The sequence below is a fragment of the Argentina silus genome (assembly GCF_951799395.1).
Source record: "Argentina silus genome assembly, chromosome: Y".
NCBI lineage: Eukaryota > Metazoa > Chordata > Actinopteri > Argentiniformes > Argentinidae > Argentina > Argentina silus.
Window position 1 is genome coordinate 9,996,767 of NC_139654.1, and position 18,106 is coordinate 10,014,872.

Sequence of the window (18,106 nt, forward strand, 5' to 3'; positions counted from 1 at the left end):
TGACACCTGGCCGCAGCATGTGCGGAGTGTGGCTGCTGTTCTGCGGTCCCTGAGGCAGGCGGGGCTGACGGCCAACCCGAAAAAGTGCGTGATCGGGCGGAGGGAGATCCGGTATCTGGGGTACCACTTGGGACGGGGGGAGGTGCGGCCGCAGATTGAAAAGACTGCGGCCATCGCCGCCTCTCCCCGGCCCAAGACAAAGAAGGAGGTGAGGGCCTTCCTGGGGCTGGCGGGATATTACCGCCAGTTCGTACCAGGGTTTTCGGAGCTGGCCAGTCCCTTGACGGACCTCACCCGGAAGGGTGCCCCGGATCCGGTCCAATGGTCGGGCCAGTGCCAGGGGTCGTTCGAGGCCCTTAAGGGGGCTCTTTGTGGAGAAACGGTCCTGTATGCGCCTGATTTTAACCTCCCTTTCTCCCTACAGACGGACGCGTCGGATAGAGGGCTGGGAGCAGTACTGACCCAGCGCGTGGAGGGGGCCGACCGGCCGGTGCTGTACCTGAGCCGCAAGCTGTCGGAGAGGGAGGGCCGGTACAGCACCGTGGAGAAGGAGTGCCTGGCCATCAAGTGGGCGGTCGGCACCCTCCGCTACTACCTGCTGGGTCGCGCCTTCACCCTCTACTCCGACCATGCCCCCCTCCAGTGGCTCCACCGCATGAAGGATGTAAACGCGAGGATCACCCGGTGGTACCTCGCGTTGCAGCCCTTCAACTTTTCCGTCGTGCACAGACCGGGTGCGCAGATGGTCGTGGCAGACTTCCTCTCCCGTGCAGGGGGGGGGGAGTAGGTCGTCGGCCGTCGGTTCCCCGGCCTGTGTCGGGCGGTGGGGGTATGTGGGGGGACATGCAGCGTTCGGCCTGTAGAGGGAGCTACAGGACCGTGGCCGGGGTTGTGTCGGCGAGACTTTTGTTGCACACCTGCTGCAAATTAAGTCTCGCCGGCGAATGTTTAAGATGTGTGTGCTTCTGCCATTTCAGTAGGCGAGGTGAGCTGGGAACGGCGGAACGAGAGAGAGAGAAAAGAGACGACTGCAAAGTCGCCGAGTAATCATCAAGGAGGCTGGAAAGCCAAAAGGACAATTGACGACCTATATGAATAAACGGGAGAGATTCCCTTACCGTAACGCTGCGTCTGCCTCTGTGTATAAACGGACATCGTTACAACCACATATAGGCCAATAGGTTTATCATAATAGGTTAATCTTAATGTTTGGGGGGACATCTGCATAGCAGCTCTGCCCAAGGGAGGGCTGACACAGCAGGCTGCTGCCTCCTCAGCACGATCAGCAATTGTCTGTGTGTGTGTGTGTGTGTGTGTGTGTGTGTGTGTGCGCGTGCGTGTGACACAGCAGGCTGCTGCCTCCTGTGTGTGTGTGTGTAACAGGACTCAATGGGTGATTGTAGAAAGGAGTGAATGTGTTTATGCCGAGTGTTAACTTTTTTTTTATGAGTAAGACACCCACAACGTCTCACAGCTGGCACAAAGGCACAGCAAACCCCCTGTGGCCATTCAATGACCACATAAGCCTAAACCATACACACAGAGCAATCTGTTCCAAGGGTGTTCATTATCTGGGTGTTAACTTTTTTTTTCTGGTTAGAAATTGAGGGCTGTCAGAGCAAAGTCTTGTATCAAGTCTCTCTCATAGCAGTATGATACGATTTCACGGGCTAGAACCTATAATGGAGGAGTACACGAAATGGCGCGAGCGTTGTAATTTCCACCTCTGTGGTATGATATGGCCTGTGCTAAGTCCATTCAAGATCTGCTGTACGTTCCCAAAGATGCTGAAGAGGGGACCGTTACATTATCAAACGCTACTGCACCGATGTCATCACCCCGTGTTAATTTGACACAACGGTACCGGGGAGTAACTGGTGAAGATGGTGAGGAGGAGGAGGGGACCGTTAACATTATCAAACGCTACAACACCGATGTCATCACCCTGTGTTAATGTGTCACCTATACATTCAGGGGATGAGAGCCCCCTGCGACGTGTCGTAATTAACGAATGGGACAGCCCCGGTCATAGTTCTATGGAGAGTCTCAACATCCATGAGGAAAGCAGTTACAGCTCTGATCCCCGACCCCTCGAGTGAAGAAGAGGAACAACAGCCGAAAGAGGAGGTCGAGACAGGGGCTGCCGGAGAGGAGGCGGAGATGGGGGCTGCGGGGGAGGAGGAGGAGGAGGCAGAGGTGGTGGTGGAAGAGGAGAACAAAGTAGAGAAGACTGTGGTGGGGGAAGAAATTATGCCGGCATCTCCATCTCCGATGTCCTCCATCTCCAACACGTGTGTTTCCATCGCAGCCGCTTACACCACCACCACCTCTACCTCCTCCTCCTCCTCCACCTTCAACACCCAGCTCTCCTCTACCTCCTTTTCGTCCGCCCTCTCCTCTATCACCACCACCAGACTACTTTCCATATCTTTCCCCAACACTTACTCCGAGATCTCCAGCATCAAAGACGCCCCATTCCTAGACGTCATAACGGCTACCGCACCCCCAGATCCCCCCATCCATTCCCGCGGTACCCACCTGCGCTTATGCGCAAGCGTAGAAAGGAGCTTACACGGAGACCTCCAGGCTGGTTGAGCAAAAGGATCAGGACGGGGCCACGGACCCCCGATACAGATGAGGCTTGAGAGGTCCGTGTTTGCGTAAACAAACACTCTCATTTGGGGGCCCAATTGAGTGTGTCTGCAGATCACCGTACATAATACGTACGGGAACATTGTAAGGTTGATACCCAAGTTGCGTTCTTTTCTACCCAGGACCGGGAGATGGAACCTCAAGTGGTATGGACTCCTGCAGAACTTTACCATCTAACACTCGCAAATGCAAAAGAATTTTGTGACCTTTTCAAACTCAGAGCCACAACGCAGCAACGCAGATCCTACACAGCCAACAAATGATTACACAGACAGGTTTTTCTACTCCCAAGAAGGATACTGCATACTCTAATCAACGCAAGAGGTGTACAGTGCTGGGAGAAGATGCTGATTTGTTGCGTAAGGTTTCAATCGAAATTCTGCCCCAGCCTGTCGGTTATGCAGGTGCACCGGCACGCAACTATCCCGAAACCCGAGTGCTGAGACTCGAAGAAAACTATTATGAACGTCCAAATCTGTTATTGTATACGCCATGGCTGAGATACATGCTGCTTTTTACGGAAACATTGATAAACAACAGTTGCGAAGTGTTCTGCAGGCCCTCAGATGCCAGATTTTTCCACAGAGAACTCATTGATCTTCTCGAGCAACTTATACCGGGTATATATGGATATATTTATATGATATATTGATAATATTATTCAAGCCATTTTCATTTTTTCAATTATTCAAAATTTATATTTTTCAGATACTTCCGATAGCATGTGTACACAGTGTCTGGAGTTATACAGCAAGGCCTTGCTCGATCCAAGTCAACGGAAGAATTGGATGTGGGGACAAAGATATTGTCAAAGGGTAATTATTGAGTCCTGAGAATGATTTGATATGAAGATGAACAGGTTATGATTATTATTATTAATATTATCTTTCATTCTTATCTTTCTAATACATTTGGGATTGAGTGGTGAAGCCTGTTCTCCAGTCTAAGTAAGTTAATTGAATCTTGTTTAAAAGTAGCTGTTGTATTTTACTGTGGCTATCCTGCCTTAAGCTCTGGGACCTAGTTTCTATTGAAAGCCATCTGTTTGAAGCCAATTGCTGTCAATCTCCTGTGGGAGGGCCTGAACCTACTCTGCAAGGTATTCTAACTCCTGCTCACCTTGGACCAGGACTAATACATTTGGGATTGAGTGGTGAAACCTGTCTGGTCGTTAACTGATCGTTAGGTGGGAGGGGCTGCTACCCTGCTAGTCACCAGCAATTACAGAATCTGCATTTCTATCCTGACGGTCACAGAGCAACAGCCTCCTGACACGAAGACGAAGGAGTCAATCTGTGGAGTCCATCGAGGAAGGCCAAACTACTAAGTATTTTTATTCTATTCGTTTATTTTTTCACTACTCTGAGTGTATTGAGCGCTACCTACATCTTGGATTGCCCACAAACCCTCTCTCTATATCAGCAAATATCACACTGTGCTTTCTCCCCATTCCTGTTATTTCATCCCTCAGGAGGACACATCGACTCTACACCTCCCCTCGCAACCATTCCAATCTAATCTACCCACCATGCTCAACTGACCACGACCTCACCGTCGCAGGAGGACTTTGGAACTGCCAGTCAGCGGTCCGGAAAGCAGAGGCTATCTCAGCTTATGCCTGCTTCATGTCTCTCCACTTCCTTGCCCTCACAGAGACATGGATTACACCGGAAAACACAGCTACTCCGGCAGCCCTCTCTGATGCCTACTCCTTTTCTCATTCCCCTAGACTCTCTAGTCCTCAGCTTGGCCACTTCTTAGATGACATGGATGTCCTTCTCAGCTTCTTCCCCGAGGACGGTATACCGCTCTTACTACTGGGTGACTTCAACATCCAGTCAGAGAAGCTTCACTCGTCTGGAGTACTTGACCTCTCCTCCTTCGGCCTTACCCTATCCCACTCTGCCTGCCTTATGAGTCGGAGGAATCAGCTCAACCTTGTCTTCACCAGATCCTCCCATACTTCCAACCTTACTGTTATCCCTCTTCCAGTTTCTGATCATCATTTTGTATCCTTCTCCCTTCCCCTCAAATCCACCCCCTCCCAGTCAGTCTCTACCCACACTGTGTCCTCTCGTCGCAACCTGCGTACCATCTCCCTCACCGCTCTCTTTTTTTCTGTCTTATCTTCCCTCCCCTCTGTTGAATCCTTTTCCCTTCAATCCACTGATGCAGCCACCTCCACCCTCCTGTCCACTCTTTCCTCATCCTTCGACTCTCTCTGTCCACAGACCTCAAGGCCAGCACGATCCTCTCCACGTGCTCCTTGGCTCTCTGAAACCCTGCAAGCTTGTAGAGTAGGGCTCCGGGCAGCTGAGAGGAAATGGAGAAAAACCGGCCTCCCTGATGACCTAAAACCTTATCTCTCTCTCCTCCTCAACTACACCTCATCTGCATCAGCTGCTAAAGCTTCTTACTACCATTCCAAAATTCAATCCTCTGCCTCTGACCCAAGGAAACTGTTCTCCACATTTTCCTCACTCCTCAACCCTCCTCCTCCCTCCTCCCTGTCTGCGGATGACTGTCACCTACTTTGAAAAGAAGGTTGATGACATTAGCAGCTCTTTCTCTCTACCTCTCGTCAACAGTGCTACCTCTCCTCCCAAACCCACTGCGCTACACTCGGTCTCTGGTTTATCAGCTTTTTCTCCCCTCTCCCCTGATGATATTCTAAAACTGGTCACATCCAAGCGGGCAACCACCTGCCCCCTCGATCCTATCCCCTCCCCCTTTCTTCAATCCATCTCCAAAGACCTCCTTCTGTTCCTTACCACCATAATCAATTCCTCTCTATCCACAGGATCTGTCCCAGCTGCCTTTAAGACAGCCAGAGTCAAGCCTCTTCTCAAGAAACCAACTCTTGACCCATCTGCTGTCCATAACTACAGACCGGTATCCCTTCTCTCCTTTATATCTAAAACCCTTGAACGTGCTGTCTCTAACCAACTGTCTCACTACCTCCTTCAGAACAACCTCCTTGACCCTCACCAATCCGGCTTTAAGGCTGGGCACTCTACTGAGACTGCTCTCCTTGCTGTCACGGAGGCCCTCCACTCTGCTCGAGCTTCCTCCCTCTCCTCTGTTCTCATTCTTCTGGACCTGTCTGCTGCATTCGACACAGTAAACCACACGATCCTTCTCTCCACCCTCTCAGAACTGGGCATCGCTGGCTCTGCACTCTCCTGGCTTGTGTCCTACCTTGCCGATTGCTCTTACCAGGTGACGTGGAGAAGATCGCTGTCCTCTCCACGCATGAGCCCTCACCACTGGGGTCCCCCAGAGCTCTGTCCTAGGGCCCTTACTGTTCTCCCTCTGTACCAAATCTCTTGGCTCGGTAATTTCCTCACATGGTTTCTCCTACCACTGCTACGCAGACGACACTCAACTCTTTCTCTCTTTTCCCCCCTCCTGACTCACAGGTGGCAACACGTGTCTCTGCCTGTCTTGCAGACATTTCCGCTTGGATGTCAGCCCACCACCTCAAGCTCAACCTTAACAAGACTGAGCTGCTCTTCCTCCCGGGGAAAGCCTGCCCTCTCCAAGACTTCTCCATCACAGTAGAGAACTCTACTGTGACCTCCTCCCAGACAGCCAAGAACCTTGGGGTGATCCTTGACAACCACTTATCCTGTGTGGCAAACATCACAGCGACAGCACACTCCTGTAGATTCTTCCTCTACAACATCAGAAGGATACGTCTTCTCTCGCCTTGACAACTGCAACGCACTCTTGGCCGGGCTCCCTGCCTCTGCCCTCAGGCCTCTGCAGCTCATCCAGAATGCTGCCGCCCGTCTGGTGTTCAATCTCCCCAAATTCTCCCATGTCCCCCCCCTCCTTCACACCCTTCACTGGCTCCCGGTAGCAGCTCGCATCAGATTCAAGACCCTGGTGCTCGCCTACCGGGCAGCAAAGGGAACAGCCCCTCCCTACTTGCAAGCAATGGTCAGCTGCCCGATCACTCCGCTCTTCCACCTCGGCTGGCCGCCTGGCACCGCCGCCTCTACGTAGATACAGCAGCCACACTACTCGGTCACGGCTTTTCACTGCCCTGGCGCCTCGCTGGTGGAACGAGCTTCCCACTGCTGTCATGACTGCAGAGTCACTACCTATCTTCCGCCGTAGATTGAAGACCCATCTCTTCAGTCTACATCTTAACTGTCCCTCCAAAATACCTCTTCATCCCCACTACCCCCCTGTGCAAGTTTCTCTCCTGTAAATAAATACATTTAAAAAAAATCTTCCTTTCTTCAAGCATTGTGACTGCCAATAGCCCCAGGTCCTAACATAAATACATTTTTCTTATGATGACTGATGGATAGATGATTCACTTAGTCAAATGTATTTGTTGTAAGTCGCTTTGGATAAAGGCGCCTGCTAAATGCCGTAAATGTAAATGAAGAAGTTGTACGTCACATAACAGCGCAATTCCTCAATTCTCTTCTCTCTATCAAGTTGATAAAAGAATGCTCAGGCTGCAACTTTCAGCATCCCTTGGTGTGAAGACATTCCTGTTCACATTCACCTGCAGGACAAACGGTCGCGAGGCTCTTGGACACACACGTGAATTTCGTTTCCATAGCGGTGCCTATCATCCAACAGATTGTGATCCGGTTTGGGTTTTTCCAGACCAGAGCAAGAATCGAGTCTATCGTCACGGAGGTGGTATTTTCCAGCATCCAGCGATGTCGACAGAGATCTATTGCATTTAACCATATCCCTCACACTGCCAGAGCAAGAGATTATTCAACGCTTTCAATTAGCCTTTCTGGACCAGGTTAGCTCCTTCGTCAAGCGGGTGATGTTAAAAGTTTGTCAAGTGGGCCCTAGACCCCCCCTCCGAACAGATAGATTGAGAGTCTGTTCAAAAGGATTGTGAAATTATTTTACACAATTGTGTTTGCGTGTCATTAGCTCAACCGGTCATAGTCTATGATAGTTTTTTCAGTCACAAGTAGAGGTGTGGAGCTTTTCAATTTCCTAATGACTCAATATGGTGCATTAATTACAGATTCGGCCATGCTTGCAGCCGGACCTATTGAACCTTCAGACACCTCACATCCTCTGTACGAGGGAGTGCGAGAGCTCGGTGGGTGTCTAACTTGTATGCGTATTCAAACGTTTCTTGTATTCATAAGCCATTTTTTGTTTTTGCAAACACACGTATTCAACTGCTCGCTTAATGCTTTCACGCATGTATTGTACACTTTTAGTTTTGTATTCAGTCTTGAAAAAGTATACTTTCAATCGTTTCTTTTATTCATAAGTGTTTTTTGCGAACACGTATTCAATATATATTGAATTATTCTTTTGTAAGCATGAAAAAGACAAAATAAACAATAATAATCACCATTTTGTGTCTGTGTGTACAGGGGTCGGAGAGTAGAGAGAGAGAGAGAGAGAGCAGTATATACAGTGGGGGAAATAATTATTTGATCCCCTGCTGATTTTGTTAGTTTGCCCGATTACAAAGAAATGACCGATCTATAATTTTTATGGTACTTTTATTTTAACAAATAGACACAGAATATCAAAAAAAAAAGTCCAGAAAAACATATTATATAAAGTTATAAATTAATTTGCATTTGATCGAAGGAAATAAGTATTTGATCCCCTACAAACCAGCAAGAATTCTGGCTCATACAGACCGGTTATATGCCCATGAGGCACACAGATTAGTCCTGTCACTTTAGGAAAAGTACTCCTAATCTCTGCTTGTTATGGGTATAAAAGACCCTGTCAATAGAATCAATCTCTTCCATTCCAACCTCTCCACCACCATGGGCAAGACCAAAGAACATTCAAAGGACATCAGGGTAAGAGTTGTAGACCTGCACAAGGCTGGGATGGGCTACAAGACCATCAGCAAGAAGCTTGGTGAGAAGACAACTGTTGGTGCAATTATTAGAAAATGGAAGAAATACAAAATAACCATCAATCGCCCTCGGCCTGGAGCTCCATGCAAGATCTCGCCTCGTGGGGTAAGAATGATCATGAGAAGGGTGAGGGATCAGCCCAGAACTACACGGGAGGAGCTTGGTAATGATCTCAAGGCAGCTGGGACCACAGTCACCAAGAAAACCATTGGTAACACACTACACCGTAACGGATTGAAATCCTGCAGTGCCCGCAAGGTCCCCCTGCTCAAGAAGGCACATGTACAGGCCCATCTGAAGTTTGCCAATGAACACCTAAATGATTCAGAGAAGGCTTGGGAGAAGATGATGTGGTCAGATGAGACCAAAATTGAACTCTTTGGCATAAATTCAACTCTTCGTGTTTGGAGGGAGAGAAATGCTGAATGCTACAATCCCAAGAACACCATCCCCACTGTCAAACACGGAGGTGGAAACATTATGCTTTGGGGTTGTTTCTCTGCTAAGGGTACAGGACGACTTCACCGCATTGAGGGGCCAATAGACGGGGCCATGTACCATAAGATCTTGGATGAGACCCTCCTTCCCTCAGCCAGAGCACTGAGGATGGGTCGTGGATGGGTCTTCCAGCATGACAATGACCCAAAACATACAGCCAAGGCAACAAAGGAGTGGCTCAAGAAGAAGCACACTAAGGTCATGGAGTGGCCTAGCTAGTCTCCAGACCTTAATCCTATAGAAAATGTGTGGAGGGAGCTGAAGGTTCGAGTTGCTAAGCAAAAGCCTTGAAACCTTCAGGATTTGGAGAGGATCTGTAAAGAGGAGTGGACCAAAATCCCTCCTGAGATGTGTGCAAACCTGGTGACCAACTACAAGAAACGTCTGACTTCTGTGCTTGCCAGCAAGGGTTTCTCCACCAAGTACTAAGTCAGAGTTTTACAACAAAAAGGTCGGGGACTCGTTTAAGAAATATAACGTTGCTCTGGCAGTGTGAGGGATATGGTTAAATGCAATAGATCTCTGTCGACATCGCTGGATGCTGGAAAATACCACCTCCGTGACGATAGACTCGATTCTTGCTCTGGTCTGGAAAAACCCAAACCGGATCACAATCTGTTGGATGATAGGCACCGCTATGGAAACGAAATTCACGTGTGTGTCCAAGAGCCTCGCGACCGTTTGTCCTGCAGGTGAATGTGAACAGGAATGTCTTCACACCAAGGGATGCTGAAAGTTGCAGCCTGAGCATTCTTTTATCAACTTGATAGAGAGAAGAGAATTGAGGAATTGCGCTGTTATGTGACGTACAACTTCTTCATTTACATTTACGGCATTTAGCAGGCGCCTTTATCCAAAGCGACTTACAACAAATACATTTGACTAAGTGAATCATCTATCCATCAGTCATCATAAGAAAAATGTATTTATGTTAGGACCTGGGGCTATTGGCAGTCACAATGCTTGAAGAAAGGAAGATTTTTTTTAAATGTATTTATTTACAGGAGAGAAACTTGCACAGGGGGGTAGTGGGGATGAAGAGGTATTTTGGAGGGACAGTTAAGATGTAGACTGAAGAGATGGGTCTTCAATCTACGGCGGAAGATAGGTAGTGACTCTGCAGTCATGACAGCAGTGGGAAGCTCGTTCCACCAGCGAGGCGCCAGGGCAGTGAAAAGCCGTGACCGAGTAGTGTGGCTGCTGTATCTACGTAGAGGCGGCGGTGCCAGGCGGCCAGCCGAGGTGGAAGAGCGGAGTGATCGGGCAGCTGACCATTGCTTGCAAGTAGGGAGGGGCTGTTCCCTTTGCTGCCCGGTAGGCGAGCACCAGGGTCTTGAATCTGATGCGAGCTGCTACCGGGAGCCAGTGAAGGGTGTGAAGGAGGGGGGGGACATGGGAGAATTTGGGGAGATTGAACACCAGACGGGCGGCAGCATTCTGGATGAGCTGCAGAGGCCTGAGGGCAGAGGCAGGGAGCCCGGCCAAGAGTGCGTTGCAGTTGTCAAGGCGAGAGAAGACGTATCCTTCTGATGTTGTAGAGGAAGAATCTACAGGAGTGTGCTGTCGCTGTGATGTTTGCCACACAGGATAAGTGGTTGTCAAGGATCACCCCAAGGTTCTTGGCTGTCTGGGAGGAGGTCACAGTAGAGTTCTCTACTGTGATGGAGAAGTCTTGGAGAGGGCAGGCTTTCCCCGGGAGGAAGAGCAGCTCAGTCTTGTTAAGGTTGAGCTTGAGGTGGTGGGCTGACATCCAAGCGGAAATGTCTGCAAGACAGGCAGAGACACGTGTTGCCACCTGTGAGTCAGGAGGGGGGAAAAGAGAGAAAGAGTTGAGTGTCGTCTGCGTAGCAGTGGTAGGAGAAACCATGTGAGGAAATTACCGAGCCAAGAGATTTGGTACAGAGGGAGAACAGTAAGGGCCCTAGGACAGAGCTCTGGGGGACCCCAGTGGTGAGGGCTCATGCGTGGAGAGGACAGCGATCTTCTCCACGTCACCTGGTAAGAGCAATCGGCAAGGTAGGACACAAGCCAGGAGAGTGCAGAGCCAGCGATGCCCAGTTCTGAGAGGGTGGAGAGAAGGATCGTGTGGTTTACTGTGTCGAATGCAGCAGACAGGTCCAGAAGAATGAGAACAGAGGAGAGGGAGGAAGCTCGAGCAGAGTGGAGGGCCTCCGTGACAGCAAGGAGAGCAGTCTCAGTAGAGTGCCCAGCCTTAAAGCCGGATTGGTGAGGGTCAAGGAGGTTGTTCTGAAGGAGGTAGTGAGACAGTTGGTTAGAGACAGCACGTTCAAGGGTTTTAGATATAAAGGAGAGAAGGGATACCGGTCTGTAGTTATGGACAGCAGATGGGTCAAGAGTTGGTTTCTTGAGAAGAGGCTTGACTCTGGCTGTCTTAAAGGCAGCTGGGACAGATCCTGTGGATAGAGAGGAATTGATTATGGTGGTAAGGAACAGAAGGAGGTCTTTGGAGATGGATTGAAGAAAGGGGGAGGGGATAGGATCGAGGGGGCAGGTGGTTGCCCGCTTGGATGTGACCAGTTTTAGAATATCATCAGGGGAGAGGGGAGAAAAAGCTGATAAACCAGAGACCGAGTGTAGCGCAGTGGGTTTGGGAGGAGAGGTAGCACTGTTGACGAGAGGTAGAGAGAAAGAGCTGCTAATGTCATCAACCTTCTTTTCAAAGTAGGTGACAGTCATCCGCAGACAGGGAGGAGGGAGGAGGAGGGTTGAGGAGTGAGGAAAATGTGGAGAACAGTTTCCTTGGGTCAGAGGCAGAGGATTGAATTTTGGAATGGTAGTAAGAAGCTTTAGCAGCTGATGCAGATGAGGTGTAGTTGAGGAGGAGAGAGAGATAAGGTTTTAGGTCATCAGGGAGGCCGGTTTTTCTCCATTTCCTCTCAGCTGCCCGGAGCCCTACTCTACAAGCTTGCAGGGTTTCAGAGAGCCAAGGAGCACGTGGAGAGGATCGTGCTGGCCTTGAGGTCTGTGGACAGAGAGAGTCGAAGGATGAGGAAAGAGTGGACAGGAGGGTGGAGGTGGCTGCATCAGTGGATTGAAGGGAAAAGGATTCAACAGAGGGGAGGGAAGATAAGACAGAAAAAAAGAGAGCGGTGAGGGAGATGGTACGCAGGTTGCGACGAGAGGACACAGTGTGGGTAGAGACTGACTGGGAGGGGGTGGATTTGAGGGGAAGGGAGAAGGATACAAAATGATGATCAGAAACTGGAAGAGGGATAACAGTAAGGTTGGAAGTATGGGAGGATCTGGTGAAGACAAGGTTGAGCTGATTCCTCCGACTCATAAGGCAGGCAGAGTGGGATAGGGTAAGGCCGAAGGAGGAGAGGTCAAGTACTCCAGACGAGTGAAGCTTCTCTGACTGGATGTTGAAGTCACCCAGTAGTAAGAGCGGTATACCGTCCTCGGGGAAGAAGCTGAGAAGGACATCCATGTCATCTAAGAAGTGGCCAAGCTGAGGACTAGAGAGTCTAGGGGAATGAGAAAAGGAGTAGGCATCAGAGAGGGCTGCCGGAGTAGCTGTGTTTTCCGGTGTAATCCATGTCTCTGTGAGGGCAAGGAAGTGGAGAGACATGAAGCAGGCATAAGCTGAGATAGCCTCTGCTTTCCGGACCGCTGACTGGCAGTTCCAAAGTCCTCCTGCGACGGTGAGGTCGTGGTCAGTTGAGCATGGTGGGTAGATTAGATTGGAATGGTTGCGAGGGGAGGTGTAGAGTCGATGTGTCCTCCTGAGGGATGAAATAACAGGAATGGGGAGAAAGCACAGTGTGATATTTGCTGATATAGAGAGAGGGTTTGTGGGCAATCCAAGATGTAGGTAGCGCTCAATACACTCAGAGTAGTGAAAAAATAAACGAATAGAATAAAAATACTTAGTAGTTTGGCCTTCCTCGATGGACTCCACAGATTGACTCCTTCGTCTTCGTGTCAGGAGGCTGTTGCTCTGTGACCGTCAGGATAGAAATGCAGATTCTGTAATTGCTGGTGACTAGCAGGGTAGCAGCCCCTCCCACCTAACGATCAGTTAACGACCAGACAGGTTTCACCACTCAATCCCAAATGTATTAGTCCTGGTCCAAGGTGAGCAGGAGTTAGAATACCTTGCAGAGTAGGTTCAGGCCCTCCCACAGGAGATTGACAGCAATTGGCTTCAAACAGATGGCTTTCAATAGAAACTAGGTCCCAGAGCTTAAGGCAGGATAGCCACAGTAAAATACAACAGCTACTTTTAAACAAGATTCAATTAACTTACTTAGACTGGAGAACAGGCTTCACCACTCAATCCCAAATGTATTAGAAAGATAAGAATGAAAGATAATATTAATAATAATAATCATAACCTGTTCATCTTCATATCAAATCATTCTCAGGACTCAATAATTACCCTTTGACAATATCTTTGTCCCCACATCCGATTCTTCCGTTGACTTGGATCGAGCAAGGCCTTGCTGTATAACTCCAGACACTGTGTACACATGCTATCGGAAGTATCTGAAAAATATAAATTTTGAATAATTGAAAAAATGAAAATGGCTTGAATAATATTATCAATATATCATATAAATATATCCATATATACCCGGTATAAGTTGCTCGAGAAGATCAATGAGTTCTCTGTGGAAAAATCTGGCATCTGAGGGCCTGCAGAACACTTCGCAACTGTTGTTTATCAATGTTTCCGTAAAAAGCAGCATGTATCTCAGCCATGGCGTATACAATAACAGATTTGGACGTTCATAATAGTTTTCTTCGAGTCTCAGCACTCGGGTTTCGGGATAGTTGCGTGCCGGTGCACCTGCATAACCGACAGGCTGGGGCAGAATTTCGATTGAAACCTTACGCAACAAATCAGCATCTTCTCCCAGCACTGTACACCTCTTGCGTTGATTAGAGTATGCAGTATCCTTCTTGGGAGTAGAAAAACCTGTCTGTGTAATCATTTGTTGGCTGTGTAGGATCTGCGTTGCTGCGTTGTGGCTCTGAGTTTGAAAAGGTCACAAAATTCTTTTGCATTTGCGAGTGTTAGATGGTAAAGTTCTGCAGGAGTCCATACCACTTGAGGTTCCATCTCCCGGTCCTGGGTAGAAAAGAACGCAACTTGGGTATCAACCTTACAATGTTCCCGTACGTATTATGTACGGTGATCTGCAGACACACTCAATTGGGCCCCCAAATGAGAGTGTTTGTTTACGCAAACACGGACCTCTCAAGCCTCATCTGTATCGGGGGTCCGTGGCCCCGTCCTGATCCTTTTGCTCAACCAGCCTGGAGGTCTCCGTGTAATCTCCTTTCTACGCTTGCGCATAAGCGCAGGTGGGTACCGGAGGAGGAGGAGGTAGAGGTGGTGGTGTAAGCGGCTGCGATGGAAACACACGTGTTGGAGATGGAGATGCCGGCATAATTTCTTCCCCCACCACAGTCTTCTCTACTTTTTTCTCCTCTTCCTCCTCCCCCGCAGCCCCCATCTCCGCCTCCTCTCCCGCAGCCCCCGTCTCAACCTCCTCTTTCGGCTGTTGTTCCTCTTCTTCACTCGAGGGGTTGGGGATCAGAGCTGTAACTGCTTTCCTCATGGATGTTGAGACTCTCCATAGAACTATGACCGGGGCTGTCCCATTCGTTAATTACAACATGTCGCAGGGGGCTCTCATCCCCTGAATGTATAGGTGACACATTAACACAGGGTGATGACATCGGTGCAGTAGCGTTTGATAATGTAACGGTCCCCTCCTCAGCATCTTCACCGGTTACTCCCCGGTACCGTTTGGGAACGTACAGCAGATCTTGAATGGACTTAGCGCAGGCCATACCATCGAGTAGAAAATCATCGGATGAGGCGAGTTGATAATCTTGCGCTACTTCATGTGGGAAAACAACATCTCTGTAAATTAGTCCTGATGACGTTACGCTGTGTATAATACTCTGACGAAGTTAGCCTTTCACGAGGTTGCGGAAAATGACTCGTGATACCACAGAGGTGGAAATTACAATGCTCGCGCCATTTTGTGCACACTCCATTATAGGTTCTAGTCTGTCAGATCGTATCATACTGCTATGAGAGAGACTTGATACAAGACTTTGCTCTGACAGTCCTCTATTTCTAACCAGAAAAAAAAAAGTTAACACCCAGATAATGAAGACACACCCCTTGAAACAGATTGCTCTGTGTGTATGGTTTAGGCTTATGTGGTCATTGAATGGCCCCAGGGGGTTTGCTGTGCCTTTGTGACACACACACACAAACACACACACACACACACACACAAACTGCTGATCGTGCTGAGGAGGCAGCAGCCTGCTGTGTCAGCCCTTCCTTGGGCAGAGCTGCTATGCAGATGTCCCCCCTAACATGAAGATTAACCTATTGACCTATATGTGGTCCATCAAATAAAAAAAAAACCTTGATGTGACAGAAGCTACACTCTAGCAGCAATTTGATCTATTGACTTAGTGACCTTTAGGTCATCCATCAACCACCAATGTGTTGATGCTGAGGTGTCATATGACTAGGATGGAGGTCTGATTGGTTCCCTTGAAAAAAGCTCTTAGTTTAAATACTGTAGTTGGAAGTCAGGTATAAAACAGAATGTTTAGAGACAGATTCGCTCTCTTTGTCTTGATGTGTCGTGAGGATAAACTGTTAATTACATGCTACTGCATACAGAATTGATTTTACAGAAATCAATTTAATTAAGCCCTTCAAACAGCTGTCCTATACATTTCAACCCTGATAATCCTCCATATCTTCAACCAAAACCCTACAGTACAAGTCTTCCTCCTAGCTCCACTGCAGGCCTACTGAAGGTCTATTTTTACCCCACAGTGGTGGATATCAGCTTCCTCTCTCTTCCTCCATCAAAGTCCTCCATTGTGTTGGTGTAGCTGAGTTAGCTAGCCACAGGCTCTCCCCATGCTAAATATACACCATGTTCTTTACAGCAGTTTGCATGTGATGAAACCATGGAAATAGGCTCTTCACAGAGGAGATAAGGACAGCAGGCAGCCTAGTACTGGCCCAGGCTTAGGAGGGAGAGCCTAGCACTGGCGGTGGCGGCGGTGGTGTGGTGACTTCCATAACCTGGTTTTATTCACAAGGGCCTCACAGCCTCTCCTCCTTGCATTGGCTTCTAGTCACTGGTTCCTAAAAAAAGGGCTATATAAATTCAATGTATTGTCATAATACAATTATGACAACATACAAGTTATGTAGAACATTTAAATTCACTATAATAACACTGTACCTCCTGTTTGGAATTTGCAACAATTTGCAACGGCTACAGTGTCCGTTCTGAAATCCTAAACGTCATTGCTCTGATGCAAATAAACAGTAAACAGTTATCAATACTCATGACATCATACGCAAACAGGAACCAGTAAGAACATAGAGATCAAATTTACATTGTTCCGTTCACATTGCAAAAGCCTCACAACAGCATAGGCCCAATAGGCCCAAAGATGTTGGATTGACAAGAGGCATTTACACCAAAGATGTTTGGGAATCCACCAGAGGCATTTAAAACCATTTTTCCAACAGCCACACCAAAGATGGTGAGACCTACTAGAGGCCTTCAGAACAGAGATGTGTACCAGAGGCGCATAACAGCTATATCAAAGATGTTGTAGACCTACAGAGACGTACCAGAGGCATTTACAGCAGCCACACCAGCAGAGGCAGCAGGTGTTGGGCCAGGGGTGGCCGGGGGCACGGGGAGGTCCTTCAATGTGAGGCTGCTGCCGTTTCCTCATCTCAACTCCACTTAGACTTCGAGGCTATGGAACAAACACATAGCACACTGGTTATAAAGGTCTATAATACAGGGCTGTGAATGGAATAAACACCCAGACACACTGGTCACAGACTCACTCCTCCTCATAGTCATCATGTCAAAACACTGATGACATGTTCGGAAGGTAATTTCCAAGGTAACGAGCCAAATCCTCTCTACTGTGAGTGAGCAACACACACACACAGAGGGATGTGTAGGGTTTCACATGTCTTCACACATGAGCAGAAGATGTTGTGTGGTATACTGTATGCTGCTCTGAATCGAGTGTCTAGCCTCAAGATGCCCCAATATAAAAACAAACAAATAGAGAACACAGCGAGGGCAGGATTCTTACAAAAATGAATGTCCTGAAATAGCCTATAATTGTTTCTACATCCAGGTGCAAATACAGTATGTGACTGCATACAGAGAATTATGTCATACTGGTCCCCAATGATGACGAGGACCAATGCAAGCCAAGCACACAACCGCCTGGCTACTAAAATTATACTGACCACTACGGGATTACTGACAACGATTGTTATTTTAGGTTTGATATCTAGGTGCTGTATTTGCTGTATGTTGCAGTGCAATTTCTCAGACTCGAAAGGAGGATATCACCCACTAGTTCTACAGCAGTGTTTCCAGTACATGAGATGAGATTAGATTAGCTGGGATTCTGAGTTCAGCAGAGTAACAGCTGCAGGGAAGAAGCTGTTCCTGAACCTGCTGGTGCGGGAACGGAGACTCCTGTACCGCCTCCCGGATGGGAGGAGGGCAAACAGTCCATGGCTGGGGTGAGAGGTGTCCCTACTGTTGCCTCGCGCCCTCCGCAGACACCGCCTGCGCTGGAGGACCTCGATGGCAGGGAGTTGGGCACCGGTGATGTACTGGGCGGTTTTCACCACCCGTTGCAGGGCCTTCGGTCGGAGAGAGAGCAGCTGCCATACCACACTGTGATGCAGTTTGTCAGAATGCTCTCGATGAAGTTGACCTGGATCCTAGGAGACAGATGGGCTTTCTTCAGTCTCCTCAGAAAGTATAGACGCTGCTGCGCTTTTTTGACCAGGGTGGAAGAGTTGAGGGTCCAACAGAGGTCCTCGGAGATGTGGACACCCAGGAACTTGAAGCTGGAGACACGCTCCACCTCCATCCCATTGATGTAGATGGGGGTGTGTCTGCAGGCCTTAGCTTTCCTGTATTCCACAATGAGCTCCTTGGTCTTCTTAGTGTTGAGGGCCAGGTTGTTAGATAGATAGATAGATAGATAGAAACTTTATTTATCCCAGGGGGAAATTCAGGTTC

At 48.6% G+C, this 18,106-nt stretch overlaps 1 protein-coding gene across 1 annotated transcript in view; it reads right to left on the minus strand.

Moving 5' to 3' along the window:
* Positions 1-16,781, minus strand: part of LOC310823786 (regulator of G-protein signaling 17-like) — a gene marked incomplete at both ends in the record, with an annotated part of 30,260 nt that extends 13,479 nt beyond the window's left edge. Inside the window, one exon of the mRNA XM_083696639.1 lies at positions 16,675-16,781. Within this exon, the coding sequence (XP_083552765.1) occupies positions 16,675-16,781 (107 nt within the window). The remainder of the gene's footprint in view (positions 1-16,674) is intronic.
* Between the last annotated feature and the right edge of the window lie 1,325 nt (positions 16,782-18,106).